Below are 18,045 nucleotides of genomic sequence, written 5' to 3'. Positions count from 1 at the left end.
ACATTTCAAGATATGGATGTTTTTTAAAAGCACAGTCTGTCAGATCAGACTTAACTAAGCACAAACTTATGACTTTAGCAAAGCCTCTTTTTTTGTAGCCATAGATGGACAGAATGCCTTCGTTTATTTTTATGTGGAGCTAAGGATCGAATCCAGTGCCTCACACATTAGGCAAGCGCTCTGCAACTGAGCTGCAGCCTCAGTCCTGCAGAGTCTCTCTTGATAGTTTTCAGACACTCATGTGTAAGCACCCTTTCTCTATAAACTTTACTCACTTCTGATAGGGCTGATGCAAATGCACATTAAGTTACATTTAAAAGGACTAAAGCATTTTTCTTTAAATGCCCATACTGCTCTTTGCTTATACTTTCCTGCCAGGTGTTTAAGACCAAGTTGGTCAAAAATTGACCTTGTTCTTATTTACTATTATGGTCTTACTGACTACACATGACTTCCCTTGGAAGCATCAGGGACATTTTCCCTCTCCAATAACCCTTCTCTTTGCAAAATGTACAATGGTTGGTTTTCAGATCTCTAGGGTCCTCAGGATACCTAAGTGGGAGGTTGAGTGACTAATCAGAGTTGCAGGGCCCTTAGAGGGGTCCTGTCATTCCTGGGTCCTGGTCGACTATTTAGAGGCCGGGCCAAAATACTGGCTTTTTTCCTTAGCTTTTTTACTTCCTTGGTTTTAGTCTCTGAGTTTTGGTCTTTAAACATTCAGTAGGCCAGTCCCACCAGTCTTGAATTGAGAGTAATGGGTTTTAACATTAATGTCTATATTTTTATAGTTACCCCTTTAATTTAATTGGGATCAACTCTAGTATTGGGAGTCAGCATTATCTATTATCTGTCTTGTGGGTGATGTCTTATTATCTTAAATTAACTCAGGTTGTTTAGTTAGAAGTAGTAGTTCTGCAAAACACTAACAGGCAATGTTTACAAGGAAATATAAAATGGAATTAACAAGACAAAAAACATACAGTTTGTATAATAGCTTTGAACCACAGAACATAATTTTTATAATAACATTAATTATAATAACATTAATTCATCTTTGTTATCTATTTAGCACCTATAAAAATCCATAAATTTATCAACTCAATCACATGAAATCCTTCACAATTTTGCTTTCTTTAAAAACTTTTACAATCTTTTATAATTTATTCAAACCTTTAGTTTTGTATCATATCCAGCCTCTAATATCTTGAGCCAATAAATCAACAGCTGCAAAGAGTAACTACATCACATAGAATTTCTTCTCCAAGAACTGCCAAATATAAGTGATATTAATCAGTTTTAAATCTTTGTCCATTTTTGCTTAAAGTAAGTTTTTACTTAAAATACATAATTTCCCCTTTCCTATGCTCAGATCTTCTTAGGAAGGGAAGATGTAGCTAAGGATTATTTTGCCAAATATACACAGCACATATGCTGCAGAGTTTTAAGAAAATTATAGCTGCACAAAACTTAGCTTTCAACTTTACATTGTGGACAAGGCCACACCTGATGACCCCTGCTATGGTCAAGACTTGGATGACTGTACTTTAATCCCTAAAAATGCCACTTCTAGACAAATAGGGCTTGGTAAAATACTTCTCATCTTAGGAAATAAGAGCTTAAACATCTGTGCTAGGTTGGCTAACAGAAAGGAAATAGGGCAACAAAGTGGTGTAGTTAAAAAAAAGGGACTGTTTGTGTCAGTAAATCTGGATGCTTGTTTTCAGGATGTCACCAGGTGAATGTCAGTACCTGTCCCAACTATATTTAAATTTTCTCACCTTTCAATAGGAAAATGCCTATCTTATTAACTTCAAATAATTCTTAGAAGGATAAAATAATAGAATTTGAAGAGTATAAAAATTCTAAGAGGGCTGGACATAGTGGCACACACCTACTTGTAATCCCATACTTGGGAGGCTGAGGCAGGAGGACTTCAAGTTCAAAGTCAGCCTCGCAACTTAGTGAGACTCTGTCTCAAAATAAAAAAATAAAAAGGGCTGAGGATATAACTCAGTGATAAAGTACCCCCAGATTCAATCCTAGTACTAAAAAACAAACAACAAACCCTCTAAGAGGACAAAAATATTGAGGCTTTAAGATGTGTATGGTGTATGTGTGTATGGGCGCGCATGCATGCATGCATGTTTGAGGAAGGAAGTTACATGTGAAATACAAGGAATAAAGAAATCTCAATAAAGACCAAGCCTCTGGAAAAGATTCCATCAAACCAAGTGCCCTATTATCAGGGAGTTCTTCCACATACACTACAAAGGTTTGTGTCAAGCAGTCTACTAACCTGGCCTCTAGAGAACTGGAAACCAAACCAACAGAAGCCCTCAATTTAGACCAACTTGGGGTGAGCCCTATGCAGTGCTATGAGAATGATACCCTATAGGGGTCCTTGCATTGGATGGTACTATCAAGGAACTCTTGTAGAATTTTGAATGGAGATACAAACATATGAAACATTAGAGGCAGTGCTGTCATCAAAGAGAAGAGACATGTGCCTCAGTGATCCTGGGGGCTGGATGGTATATGCTCACAAGTCCACACTACTCAGCATGGAAAGAACTACATATTCATCATTTGAGTAATAATAATGCTTTGCTATTGCGGTCTTATGATGCAAAAAGTTCTTTAGTAATTGCTCCTTGTGGGAGAGAAGAAGAGAAATGGAACTTGTAGAGAATGCACTGTTGTATCTTGGAATTTCTGACTTATTTACACGAAAATCACTTTTTTCCCAGTGTAATTCATAGGTTCTGAAATTTGTTGCTTTAATTTCAAATCACCTAATTAATTTATAAAAACAAAACAAATAAATAAAAAAATAAGCAAAGGCAAGAAGATCTAAACATTTTATCAGCAATAGGACTTCTCTGCAAGAAGGTTTTAAGACAGACAGATTACATGAGATTTAGATTCATATATAGACTGGAGTTTAAAACAATATACCACAGCTGCAGCATCTTTTCTCAAAGCATATTTGGTAGTCATATTCTTCTTAGGTCAGTCAGTTTCTGTTCCCTGGACAATATTACATCATTATCATTACCAGAAGTTAGTATTCTACTTTTACTTTAAAAATGCTTAGAAAGGGAGCCACCAGTAATTAATAATGCTGTATTTTATAGTTTCCTGTTCACAAACCATAAAACTACATCTGTTTCTTATAAACAAAAAGTGTCCAAGAAAAAAATTAGGAAAAACTACTTTAGACTTTCTTAATATACATATATTTTTAAATAGATATAAGCCAGGCCCTGAGGTGCATACCTGTAAACCCAGAAACTTGGAAGGCTGAGGCAGGAATATCTAAAGTTCAAGGACAGCCTCAGAAACTTAGTGAGACCCTGTCTCAAAATAAGAAGTAAAAAGGGCTGGGGGTATGGCTCAGAGCATGCTGGGGTTCAATACACAGTACACAAAAAAAGTTAATATATAATTTTAAAAAATGCATCCATGACTGGATGTGGTGATGCACACCTATAATTTCAGCTACTAAGGAACAAAAAATAAAAACAAAAATAAATTTTAAAATTAATCATCTTGGGCTGGGGATGTGGCTCAAGCGGTAGCTCAATCGCCTGGCATGCGAGTGGCCCGGGTTCGATCCTCAGCACTACATACAAACAAAGATGTTGTGTCCGCTGAAAACTCAAAAATAAATATTAAAAAAAAAATTAATCATCTTAAAATCAACAAACAAGTGGTGTTTAAGACATTTATAATGTTATGCAACCATTTGCTGTATAGGAGTTCAAAACATTTTCATCACCCCAAGTATAATAAAACTCTACCCAGGGCTGGAGTTGTGGCTCAGTGGTAGAGCACTTGCTTTTGCACATGTGAGGCACTAGGTTCGATCCTCAGCACCACATAAAAATGAATAAGCAAAATAAAGATATTGTGTCCATGTATAACTAAAAAATATTTAAAAAAAAAAAAAAAAACAAAAACAAACCTCTACCCATCAAGCAGTTACTTCTTATATACTCTCTCCCCCTGGCAACCACCAATCTGTTTTCTGATTCTATAGATTTAGCCACTATGGATATTTTGTATACATGGAATCCTAAGTTATAGGACTTTTGTATCGGTTTCTTTCACTTACCATAATGATTTTTAAATCTATCCACATTGTAGCATGTATTAATTAGCACTTTATCTTATTTTTATGGCTGAAATGACAGTATTTCATCATCAGCTGATGAACATTTGGGGTCTTTCAACCTTTAGCTATTGTGAATAGTGTTGTTAAGATTATTTGTGTACAAGGATTGTCTCAGTCTCTGTTTTCAATTCTTTTGGGTACATTCTTAGGAGTTGAATTGCTGGGTCATGTAGTAAATTCTGTTTAGCTTTCTGAGGAAAAACCAAACAGAAGTGATACCATTTTATATCATTACAATAATTACAGCAATGTACGAGGGTTCAAATTTTTTCATATCATCATCCCTTGTTTTAAATTAATTTCTTTCTTTCTTCTTTTTTTTTTTTTAAATCAGGGATTTAACCCAGGAATGCTTAACCACTAAGTCACATCCCCAGCTTTTTAGAGACAGGGTTTTGCTAAGTTGCTGAGACTGGCTTCGAACTCACGATCCTCCTGCTTCAGCCTCCCCAGCCTCTTGTGATGTGTTGGGGATTGAACCCAGGGCCTTGTGCATGCAAGGCAAGCACTCAACCAACTGAGCTATATCCCCAGCTCATTTTTTTTTTAAAATACTCATCTTCATGGATGTGAAGCATTATCTATGCATGTGTGTCTGTGTGTGTGTGTGTGTGTGTTTTGAGACAAGGTCTCACTATGTTGCCAAGGCTGGGTGTGAACTCAAGATCTTCCAGCCCCAGCCTCTCTTGCCTAGTCATTTCTGAGGTTTTTTGTTTCCCTAATGACTAATGGTGTTGAACATCTTTTCACATGCTTACTTTATTTACACATCTTCTTTGGAGAAAGGCTATTCAAGTCCTTCACCTATTTTAAAACTGGATTATCTTTCTGTTATTGAGTTTTAAGAATTCTTAATGTATTCTGGATGCTTAGCCCTTTCTAGACACATGATTTGCAAATATTTTCCCCAATTTTGTAGGTTGTCTTTTTACTTTTTTTGATAATTTCCTTCAATGTACAAAAAACTTAAATTCTGATAAAGTTCAATTTATCTTTTCTTGTTTTTTTTCCCCTTTTGTCACTTGTGGTTTTTGGTATTATTACATCTAAGACTCCATTGTCAAATATGAGGGCATATAGATGTACTCCCATGTTTTCTTCTAAGAATTTTAGTTCTTATATTCAAATTTTATAAAGAGCAAGCCTAAAACATTGCTTTTTTGCCCTTTAAAAAACTTTTTACCATTAACTGGGTGTTGTGGATCACACCTATAATCCCTGATACGTAGGAAGCTAAGGCAGGAGGTTCACAAGTTTGAGGTCTGTCTGTGTAACTTAATGAGACCCTCAGCAATTTAGGAAGACCATGTCTCAAAAAAAAAAAAAAAAAAAAGGTCTGGGATATAGCTCAGTGGTAGAGTACCCCTGGGTTCAATCCCCAGTACCACACACAAAAAACAAACAACAACAACAAAACAAAACAAAACAAAACTTTTCATCAACCTTTTACCTAGAATATGGTATACCTTGGGGAATGATGTTCCATGTGTGCTAAATAAAATGTGTATTATACAGTCATTAGATAGCGTACTATAAATGTGAGTCAAGTTGGTGATTGAATGTGTTCAATTCTTATATATGCTTGGTGATTTTTTAACTTATTACTGAGAGTGATGAACTGAATTTCTCAACTAGTATTGTTTAGTTACAGTTGTCCCTCAATAGCTGAGGGAGATTAGTTCCAGGACCTCCCTACCAACCACTCATACCAAAATCTATGGATGTTAAATCTGTCATAAAAAATGTAGTATTTAATATGACCCATTCACATCCTCCTGTATACTTTGAATTATCTCTGGATTAACTATAATACTGAATATGATGTAAATACTATGTAAATAGTTGTTATAATGACAAGAAAAAACTCTGCATATGTTTAGTATAGATAGTCTTTTTTTTTTTCAATATTTCTGATCCATGGTTGGTTGAGAATGTAGAACCCACAGCTATGTAAACCTGACTGTACTGTATCTATTTTTCTCTTTAATTTTGTCCATTTTTGCATTATGTATTTTGGGGCCTAGGTCTTAGGGGATGAGTTGACCATTTTATTATAAAACGTTCCTTCTTATCTCCAGCAATGTTTTTGTCTTAAAATTTATTTTGCCTGACAGTAGCAGTTATCTTTTTTTTTAAGAGAGAGAGAGAGAGAGAGTTTTAATATTTATTTTTTAGTTTTCGGCGGACACAACATCTTTGTTTGTATGTGGTGCTGAGGATTAAATCCTGGCCACACTCACGCAAGGCGAGCGAGCTACCGCTTGAACCACACCCCCAGCCCAGTAGCAGTTATCTTATGTATACTGTTTCTAAGATCTTTTTCCAACGGAGGGAACTTGAGAATGATGTTAAGTGAAATAAGCCAAACTCAGAAAAATCAAGGGCTGTATGTTTTCTCTTATATGTGGAAGCTACACAGAAAAACAGGAAAAGAAAGGTGGGGAGTAAATCTCATGAAAACTGAATATCAGTAGAGTAAAGGGACCAGGGGGAGGGATGACACTGGTCAATCAAATTATATTATTATACTGTGTGCATATATTATTATATAACAAGTTCCACTGTCTGTACAACTATAAAGCACCAATAAAAATATGGGGTAAAAGATTTTTTAAAAAGGAAATAAAGATATCTTTTTCCATAATTTTGTATCTTAGAATCTAAACTGTCTCTTGTAGACAGTTCAGAAACGGATCTTAATTTTTAAAAAAATCTAGTCTGTCAATCTCTGCCTTTTAACTGGAGTGTTAATACATTCAATGTTCCTATGGCTATGACTGGATTTGTGTGCCATTTTACTATTTGTTTTCTAGATGTCTCATGTTCTTTTTCTGACCTCTTATTAAGTAGGTGTTTTTCTAGTGTACCATTTTATTTTTTGAAATTTTTTTTTTTTTTTTTTTTTAATTTTTTTTTATTGGTTGTTCAAAACATTATAAAGCTCTTCACATATCATATTTCATACATTAGATTCAAGTTGGTTATGAACTCCCAATTTTACCCCAAATACAGATTGCAGAATCACATCGGTTACACATCCACATTTTTACATAATGCCCTATTAGTAACTGTTGTATTCTGCTACCTTTCCTATCCTCTACCATCCCCCCTCCCTCCCCTCCCATCTTCTCTCTCTACCCCATCCACTGTAATTCATATCTCTCCTTGTTTATTTTCCCATTCCCCTCACAACCTCTTATTCAATAGATGAATGGATAAAAAAAATGTGGCATTTATACACCATGGAGTATTACGCAGCACTAAAAAATGACAAAATCATAGAATTTGCAGGGAAATGGATGGCACTAGAGCAGATTATGCTTAGTGAAGCTAGCCAATCCCTAAAAAACAAATACCAAATGTCTTCTTTGATATAAGGAGAGCAACTAAGAACAGAGCAGGGAGGAAGAGCAGGAAGAAAAGATTAACATTAAACAGATACATGAGGTGGGATGGAAAGGGAGAGAAAAGGGAAATTGCATGGTAATGGAGGGAGACCCTCATTGTTATTTTTTGAAATTTAAAACATTTTTTTCTTAAATAAAAATTTATTAAGGTAATTACAGATTCATAGGTAGTTCTAAGAAATAACACAGAGAAATCCTTTGTATATCTTGCCTAGTTTCCCAAGATGGTATAACTATACATATAATATCACAACTATATATTAATTATATATAACTATAATATCATATCACAAATAGTATGAATGATGACAGAATTCACCAATCTTATTCTGATTTCTCTACTTATTTGTACTAATTTGTGCTGTGTATCTATCATAATAGGTAAGATACTGAACAGTGCCCACATCATAGGATCCCTAGTGTTACCCTTTTAATAACCACCTTTCACCTTCACCATTAGTACCTAACTTCTGGCAACAACAAGAAATCCTCCATTTCTAAAGTTTTTTTTATTTCAAAAATGATATACAATGGAATCAAAGTAACATTCTGGAATTTCAGCATTTTTTTTTGGAGATTTATCTAAGCTACTGTGTGTATCAACAGTTTGTTATTCTTACTGCTAAGCAGTATTACATGGTCTGTATGTGCTACAGTTTGTATAACCATTCACCTGTTGAGGACCATCTTGGTTGTTTCCAGATTTTGGCTATTACAAATAAAACTGTTATGTTTTATTTACAAATAAATAAATAAATAAAACTGTTATGTTCTATTTGTAATACAGGCACACGTTTCTGTGTAAACCTAAGTTTTTATCTCTATATGATATATTCTCAAGAGTGCTTTGTTGATTTTTAAACTATATATATTTTAGTTTTTAGTAGTTACTCTAGGGATTATTATATCTTATTACAATATATTTTAGAGTAATACTAACTTAATTCCAGTAAAACACATGAATTTTGTGCCAATAAATACATCTTTCCTACTCGTTCTTTTTAACATCATCATACATTCTACATATTTATAAACCCAATAATATAGGTCATAATTACTACTTTTATAATTTTGTCATTTAAATATGATCAAAAGAGAAAATATATAGTTACAGAACATTTTATATTCACCTACATATTTACTGTTTCAAGTATCCTCCCTCTCTTTCTTCCTTCCTTTCTGTATTAGGGATTGAACCTAGGGGTGCTGTACCATTGAGCTCCCTGGCCTTTACTTTATTTTTTAATATGAAACAGAGTTTTGATAAGTTGCTGAAGCTGGCCTCTAACTTGTCATTTTTCTGCTTCAGCTTCCCAAGTCCCAGGGATTACAGCCATGTGCCACCATGCATGGCCAGTACTCTTCATTTCTACCTGTGGCTTTGAGTTACCATCTGATATTTCCTTACTCCATTTCCCCTCCCCTGGGTTTTTTTTTTTTTTTTTTTTTGTGTGTGTGTGTGTACTGTGGATCAAACCCAGGGGCACTCTATGATATCTACACCCCCAGCCCTTTGTATTTTCAGACAGGGTCTTGTAAAGTTGCTCAGGCTAGCCTTGAAGTTTAATCCTCCTGCCTCAGTGCTCTAACTGGGATTACCACAGGCATGTTCCACCATGCCCACCTCATCCCCTATTTTGTGCTATTATGGTCATATAGATTAAATCTTCATATTTATAAGCTCAGTGATGCATTTTTTGCAATTATTGTTTTATGTAACTGTCATTTTTTCATTTTTTGGTACCAGGGATTAAACCTAGGGGCGCTTAACCAATCAGCCACATACCCAGACCTTTTTATTTTGAGACAGGGTTTTGCTATGTCGCTTAGGGCCTTGCTAAGTTTACCTTTGAATTTGTGATATTCCTACCTCAATCTCATGAGTTGCTTGTATGTGCCACTATGCTTGGCTTCATTTACTTTTTGAAATGATTAAAAATAACAGTAAATAGGGATGCTGACTCTGGTTTCATAGTTCACTTTTTTTTTTTGTTCATCTCACTTTTCTTTTTCACATCAAGAGCTATAACCAAGCAAGTCTTCCAGTTTCATATAAATTATGACATAAGCCTTAAGGTGTAAGCAGTTTCTCACAGATTAATCGTAGTGCTTAACTATGATTTTTTTCTCTAATTTATTAAAAAAGAAAGCTCTTGGCAAATTAGAAGTAATTCACTTATTTGTTCTTTACTGAGTATCTTTTTAAAAAACATATTTTTAGTTATACATGGACTCAATATCTTTCTTTTGTTTATTTTTATGTGGTGCTGAGGATCGAACCCAGTGCCTCACATGTGTGAGGCAAGTGCTCTGTCACTGAGCCACAACCTAGCCCTACTAAGTATATTTTTAGTCTCTTGAAACACGGTCTTTTAAAAAAGCACTTTTAAATGGATAGATAAGAAGAAACTTTTTAAATTTCAAAAATATGTTACTGAGTAGTAGAAAATATCTAAGTTTTCCGATGAAAGGATATGGTGGGTTCCAAAGAAAATTATTATTAGCAAAAGACCTATATGTACACATATCTTAATAAAATTTCTGAATTCTAAGATAAAGAACTATGATAAGCTTCCAGAAAGAAAAGTCAAGGTGCTATAATAGAAAGCATAAAGAACTATTACTAGACTTGTCTCAGGTCACACGTAATAGAGGCTTATGGAGTCAGAGGGCCTAGAATTTAATCATGAATTTGCCAGAAATTTTGAGTATGCTATTTATCTTATCTATGTCTCAATTTCGCCATTTGATAAAAGCAGAAAAACATTAGTAACTACTTCATAGAGTCTTACAGGAATTAAGTAACTTAATATATGAAAAGCACTTGGAGGAAAACCTGAACACATAGTGTATACATGAGAAAAGTCAGTTATCATTGTTAACTAAAACATTGAATGATAAAAGATAATAGAGTTCCTGTCTATACCTCCATCAAAATACATCCAACTAGACTTCTGATTCTAGAAAGATGGAGTAGACATTCATTCTCCTACTTCTCAGGCTAAACACAACTAAAACCCCTGGACATTACTTATACAACAAATACAACAAAGTTCAAGAGATTCAAGGAACTGTGTAGCAGTGTATTCCCTGCGATTTCTTTGTCTACATATCTTAGACTTAGAGCTAGAGAAACTGGCAAACCATAAATGCCAACAGATAAAGACCAAAAAAGAGCCACAACAAATCTGTTCTCTATAGTCAAAGGATCATCAAAAGGGTAGCCTGGGGGGACAGAAAACTTTTAGGTAATAATTGCTCTATTTCAAGCTAAACATATCCCCAAAAACACTGTAGCTACATCCCTACACAAGCTAGCTAAAGTAAAAAGGAGAGCCTAGATTTCTACCCTGAGACATAACGAGGTGCCCCCAGGTGGTTTGCTGGGATAGTGTCAGAACAATCTTCCTTGGAAGCTGGGATTTTACACTAATGAAGCCTCACCTCTGTAGTATCGGTGGAGACAACATAGACCCTAAGTTACACCTCTTTCCACTAATGGGGTAACTATACTTTCCCCCACTGGAGTAGTGACAGAGGAGATATGGTGGATAATTAGAATTTTAATGCCATAAGCAGCAACAAGCACTTCCCAGCCACAGAATATCAGTGAAAGCCTGGTGGAGAGTTGGAACTCCCATCCTGGTAATTAATAACAAGGAGCCTCCTAACTCTCCCATGTCAACAGAGGCTGCAGGGAAAGCTGGGCTTCTACCCTCACCTGGCATTAAAGAGGCAACACTATATATCTCCACCTTTTTTACTGTCAGAGTGACGTAAGGAAGCCAGCTAACAGAAGGTTTAAATAAGATATAGACTATCCAGATTTCAAATGAAAATGATTCATACCAAGAACAAGGAAGATTGTCAATTAAATGAAAAAAGAAAACAAATGCCAACACTGATGAGAGAAAAAGTCAGAAATGTCTGACAAGGATTTTAAAGCAGGCATCATGAAAAAGTTCCAAGAAGTAATTATGAATATGCCTGAAACAAGTGAAAATAATGGAAGTCCTAGTAAGAAAATAGAAGACATGATAAGACTGAAACTACAAAACTTAAAAACCTAAGAAATGAAATTAAAAACTTAGTGGATGGGTTCAATAGCAAAATGGTGAAGAATCTGGAAAGTATTCATGAATTAGAAGACAGAATAATAGAAAATAGCCAATAAGAACAACAGAGAGAAATGAGAATGAAGGGCAAACAAATAAACAATAGCAAAAAATCCAGAGCCTCAGAAGCATGAGGACTAAAGTAAAAAAATTAACATTTATGTCATTGAATTTCTAGGAAAAAGAAAATGGGCAGGGCTGACAAAGTACTCAAAGAAATGGCTAAAAAAATTCCCATATTTTGTACAAAACTATAAATATACAGATTCAAGATACTGAGCAAACTCCAAATAGAATAAACCCAAATAGATCTACATTTAGGTACATCTTACTGAAACTTCTGAAAAGTAAAGACAAAGAAAAAAACCCTGAAACCAACAAGAGAGGGATGCATGTTACCATTAGAAAGAAAATGATTTGAAAGACAAGAGATTTTTTCATGAGAAACAATGAAGGAAAGAAGGAAATTACATGGAACACTTGCCTAGCATGTGTGAAGCTCTTTCTGGGTTCAACCCCTAGAACTGTAAAAAATTTAAAAAATAAAAATTAAAAAATAAGAAGAAAATTACATATTTTTCAAGTGTTGAAATAAAAGGGTCATCAACTCAGAATCTTACATCCAGCAAAAATATCCTTCAGGAAATCATAAATCATATAAAGGAAAACAAAGATTATTTATTGTCAGAAAGCCTACTCTGAAGAATGACTAAATGAAGTTACTTAAATGAACTTATTTTAACAGAAAGGAAATGATAAAAAAAGGAAAACTGGAGGAAGAAAAACAGCAAGCAAAAATATGGGTAAACACAATAAACTTTTTCAGTTTTCTAAATTCTGTTTGATGGTTGAAGGAAAAATATAGTTGTCTAAATTATTCTAAATGTATGAAGAGGAAATATTGAAGACATTAAAAATAAGAGAGGGTAAAGAGATACAAAGGGAGGTAAGACTTTTAGTTTTCACTTAATTGGTAAAATGATGACACCAGAAGACTTCACATATAATAAAATACCTACAGCAATCACTGAAAATACTACACAAAGAGATACACTCAAAACACTACAGGAAACTTCAAATGGACTTCAGACAACAATTCAAGTAACAGAGTAATAAGGTACAGAGAGAGCAAACAACACAAAAATCAAAATGACAGACCTAGACTGGCAGAATGTGTGTGGTCCCAAGGAAGCTGAGGTAGCAGGCATACAAATTCAAGGGTAGCCTGGGCAACTTAGTGAGATCCTACCTCAACAAAACAAAACAAAAAAACCAAACTCCCCCCCACCAACAGGCATAAACCCTAACTTATAAATAGCTACATTAGGTATAAATGGTTTGGGCTGGGGTTGGGGCTCAGTGGTAGAGTGCTTGCTTAGCACACATGAAGCACTGGGTTTGATCCCTAGCACCACATAAAAAAATTAAATGAATAAAATAAAGGTATAAATTTTTCTTTTAAAAAGTATAAATGGTTTAAATATGCCAGTGAAAATGCAAAGATTGGCAGAATGGATTAAAAATATGGCCCAACAATATACTGTCTACATGAAACTCACCTCAAAAATAATGATCTAGGTAGGCTGTCAAGAATAAAATACACAATGCAAGTATTAATCAACAGAGTAGGAGTGGCTATATTAGACTTCAGAACAAATAAAATTATCAGAGACAGAAACATTACATAATGATAAAAGGTCGATGCACCAAGAAGACATAGCAATTATGAATGTGTGAGCACAACAACAGAGCTGCAAAATGTGTAAAGTAAAAACTAAGAATTGAAAGAGAATTGAAAGGAGAAATGGACAAATCCACGATATGCTTGGAGGCTAAAATCTTCTCTCAACAAAAGCTGGAACAACTAGATAGGAAACTAGCAAGAACAAAGAAAAACTCAACAACATAATTAGCCAATAAGATCTAATGAAAATTTATAGAACATTCCATTGAGCAAGAGCAAAATGCACAATCTTTTCAAGTACCCAAGAAAGTCCACAAGCTCAGCCATAAAATGGATCTCAATAAACTTTAAAAAACTGAAATCATACCAACTATGTTACTACACACATTAGAATCAAACTAGAAACAGAAACCTAATAGGAGCAAATGCCCAAACACTTAGAAACTAATCAACACACTTTTAAATAATCCATGGGTCAAAAAGGTCTCAGGGTAATTAAAAAAAAAAACACAAAACTGAACTGACTGGAAATGAAATCAGAACATATCAAAATCTGTGGGACACTGGTAAAGCAATGCTGAGAGGGAAGTTCACAGCATTAAATGTATACATTAGAAGAGAGAAAAATATCTCAAATCATTAATCTAAATGCTTACTTCAGAACCTAGAAAAAGAGTAAAAAAAAAAAAAATCCAAGTCAAGCAGAAGGAAGTAAATAATGAGGAGGAGAAACTGGCAAAATTTGAACATGGCAACAATAGAGAAAAATCAGTGAAACAAAAAGCTGAGTTTGCTTTTTGAAAAGATCAATGACAAACCTCTGGGAAGAATAACAAAGAAAAGAAAAAAGGGGTTGGGTATAGCACAGGGGTTGGGGTATAGATCAGTGGAAAAGTGCTTGTGTAGCATGCCAGAGCCCCTGGATTTGATAACCAGCATGGGGGAAAGAGGAGAAAGGAGAGAACAGAGAAAACACACAAATTACCAGTATCAAAAATTAAGTAAATGATGTTACCACAGACTCTGCAGACATCAAAAGGATAATAAAGATATGTACACATGTACAGGCATAAATTTAGCAACATAAATAAAACACACAAATTCCTAAAAAAACAAACTATCACAACTAACCCAATAAAAAGATAATCTGGACAGCTCTACAACTATTAAAGAAATTTAACTCATCATTTAAAAAATTCTTAAGAAAGAATGCTCCAGGTCCAGATATTTCACGACCAAATAAGGTTTATTCCAGGGATGTAAGGCAGGCTTAATATTTTAAAATCAGTATAATCTACCATATTAAATAGCTAAAGAAGAAAAATCACAGGGTCGTATCAACTGATGCATAAAAAGCATTTCACAAAATTCAACATCCACTTATGATTAAAAATTTGCAGAAATTTAGAAATGGAAGGGAACTTTCTCAACTTGATGAAAAGCACCTATAAAAGACTAACACATTTCAACCAGACAACAACAAAAACTGTAAATTTTTCTTAACGGTGAAAGACTGAATACTTACCCCCCTAAGACCGGGAACAAGGCAGGATATCTGCTTTCACCACTCTTATTCAACATAGTGCTGGAAGTTCTAGCCAGTGCAATAAAGTAGAAAAGGGAATAAAAGGCATACACATCAGAAAGGAAGATTAAACTGCTCCTATTTGCCAACAACATCACTATCCACACAGAAACAAAAAAACCCCAAGAACCTATAAAAACAAACAAAAAACCCCAACAAACCTCCAGAACTAATAAGTGAGTCTAACAAGCTGCAAGATAAAAAAAATAAACATACAAAAATCAATTAACAATGAACATGTGAATACTGAAATTAAAAATAAAATGAATTTATACAATTGTTAAAAAAATAAAATAAAAGACTATATCCAATAAGATATATATGGAACTTCAATGCTGAAAATAATAAAATTTTGATTAAATAAATCAATTAAGATCTAAATAAATGCAGAGGCAAACTGTGTTCATGCATTTGAAAAGTAAAACTATTTTCTCCAAATTGATACACAGATTTAACATTATTCCTACCAAAATTCCGGTAAGAAAGACAGGTAAAGAACTAAAATAGCTAAAATAAGTTTTAAAAAGCAATAAGGGAGAAGATTCAGTCTACTCAATTTAATGACAATATAATAATTAAGACTGTGTACTATTGGCAAAAGGACAGACACATAGATGAATGGAACAGAACAGAGAATCTAGAAACAGACTTATATATTTATGCCTAAATAAATATTGAGAAATGTGGAAAAATAATTCAATGGACAGTCTTTCCAACAACTGGTGTTGAAGCAACAGGACATCCATAGGCAAAACACTGAACCTTGATCATAATCTCACACACACAAAGTAACTCCCCAAGTGGACCATTGTCTTACATACAAAATGTAAAATTATCATACAGTTGGCAAAAAGAGAAAGAAATATTTGAGATCTAGGATTGGGGAAAGTGATCTGATAGCGAAAATGTGTCCATAAAAGGAAAAGAATGATATCATTTAAAAAAAACAAGCTCTTCCTTATGAAAGTCCTTGTTAAAAGGATACCAAAAGAAATAAGATTTTCATAGTGGTGGAGTAGAGGAGGTGGCTTTCCTGGCTGATCCGTGGAGTGAAACCAAGAAAGCAGACAGGCAGCTTGTCAGTAAGGTGGGTGAACCAAAACCTGGGGGTACTTTATAGGAATTTACAACTGGACATTCATAGCAGACCAGGAACTTAGGAGGATGGATATAATAAAATAAGCAAGAATTCCCCGGTGGTATAGCCAGTGCCACAGTTGGGCTGGGAATTCCAGCCAGAGCGGTCCCTCCAAGAGCAAAGTGGAGGGATAAGGGAATTAAAGGAACTCACAATATGGGAGGCCAGAGGAGTGTCAGGGTATGGAGCATTTAGACATCAAGGACATTGCCTGGCAAACTTGAAAGACATGCTGTACAATATGCGTGTGCATGGGGGAAAGAAGCCACCATCTCTCCAGGTAGCATTTGGGGGACAAAGGAAGGAACCATTTTGCAGCCGTTTTGTGGGAGTCAGCAGCTGAAGGGGCCAATTCCTGGGAAACCTGAGTCTGGCTGAAATACAGGCCTAGTGAACACACACTACATGACATAGGGTGTGCTTAAGTGACCAGGAGAAAATCAAATGTGGAGAGAGGTTTCCACAGGAGACAATGGGTAGTGGAAATCCCCTGGCTCTACCCCTCCCCCTCCAATCGGACACTAGCAGGACTGGCTGAGAGAGATGCATCTGGCTTGGAACCTGGAAGGGCCGGGGTGGGAGAGAAGTTCCATACATCTTATTATTTGGAGAGTGAACCCCAGACCAGGAAACCTGGAGTCCAAAGGTGATGTAGGACTAAGAATTGGCAATCCCACCAACAGAGCAGAATCCAAGGAAGATCCCTGGAGTAGTCTTCCAGTGTGGACCAGCAAGTACTGGGTGCTGGAGGTGCACTGATTTAAAATCTCTAGACCAACTGGCATTCCACGAAGAGCCTGGAGCCCACCTTAGCCTAAAGTTTGCCTCCAGGAATTTGGCCTATGGGATTACCTCACTCCAGCATTCAGAGGATGGAGCCTCAAGTTCCAGATGACCCCACCTAAAACTGCTGAGAAGCTGAGAATATTATGAAGTGTCCAACGGAAAGAATTCTTTAACTTTTCATCAAGATCTTTTAAATTCTTTTTCTCTGTTTAATTGTGATCTTAATGATACATGGACATTTGTACATATTCATATTTTCCCCCTCATTTCTAGTATTTTTGAAGTCAGTTTTTTATGGATTAGTGTTTTTTGAACTAGAAGGATTAATTAGTATTTAGTTTTGTTTTATATTCTTTAATTTTTATTTTTAATTAAAAATTTTTTACTATATTTTTTTCTCTTATTTATTGCCCTTGATTCTCTTTTCCTCTGCTAACAGCCGATCTCTATTGTTCTTTCTTTCACTCTTCCTTTAATTTTTTACTTCTTCTTTCCTCTTCCCTCATAATCATCACATCCTATATCACTTCTGTTCTCTCCCTGTCCATTTGAAATTATAAACCCTTTTGCAAACTTGCTGTTTTTATTGTAGGCAATAACTGATCATATAATTTCTGTTTATTGTGATAATTAACATTGTAGACATCATAATAGGAACTATTTGGCTTAATACTGTATATTGTTGTTGTTATTTGTCTCCCTGTAAACAGTGAGACTGGAAACCTTCAGGAACACTATAAGTCTACAGGGTAGAAACTCTACTGCCTCAGATCCATACTATTAGATGGGTAGACACACAAACAACATGAAAAAACAAGTGAACAAAGCGCCCGAAACAAACCAAGATACTCTAATAACAGAATCCATCGACATTACAGTAGAAGAAATGTCAGAGAAGTCGTTTAGAAAGGACATAGTTAAACTGATCTGTGAAGTAAAGAATGCTATAAGAAATGAAATCAGAAAATATAGGAAGTGAAAAATCACTTCAATAAAGAGGCAGAAAAAAACCAAGCAGAAATCCTCAAAATGAAGAAAACAATAAACCATGTTAAAAGTTCAATAAAAAGCATCACCAACAGATTAGACTACTTGGAAGACAGAACATCAGGCAATCAAGACAAAATATATAATTTTGAAAATCGAGTTGATCACA

At 34.9% G+C, this 18,045-nt stretch overlaps 1 protein-coding gene across 2 annotated transcripts in view; it reads right to left on the bottom strand.

Moving 5' to 3' along the window:
• The window catches only part of Rnf24 (ring finger protein 24), a 79,624-nt gene that overhangs the window by 27,868 nt on the left and 33,711 nt on the right, over window positions 1-18,045 (bottom strand). Inside the window, exon 2 of one of the 2 annotated variants that reach the window (XM_046434018.1) lies at window positions 14,906-14,974. The exons of the other annotated variant lie outside the window; for it this stretch is intronic. Within the exon in view, the coding sequence (XP_046289974.1) occupies window positions 14,906-14,961 (56 nt within the window). The 5' untranslated portion in view covers window positions 14,962-14,974. The remainder of the gene's footprint in view (window positions 1-14,905; window positions 14,975-18,045) is intronic. 2 annotated transcript variants of the gene reach the window in all.

The sequence above is a fragment of the Marmota monax genome, unplaced genomic scaffold (assembly GCF_021218885.2).
Source record: "Marmota monax isolate L192 unplaced genomic scaffold, Marmota_monax_Labrador192_F-V1.1 WCK01_AAM20220418_F8-fsc00014, whole genome shotgun sequence".
Classification (NCBI taxonomy): Eukaryota; Metazoa; Chordata; class Mammalia; order Rodentia; family Sciuridae; genus Marmota; species Marmota monax.
This window is presented reverse-complemented; position numbering and strand designations above follow the sequence as displayed.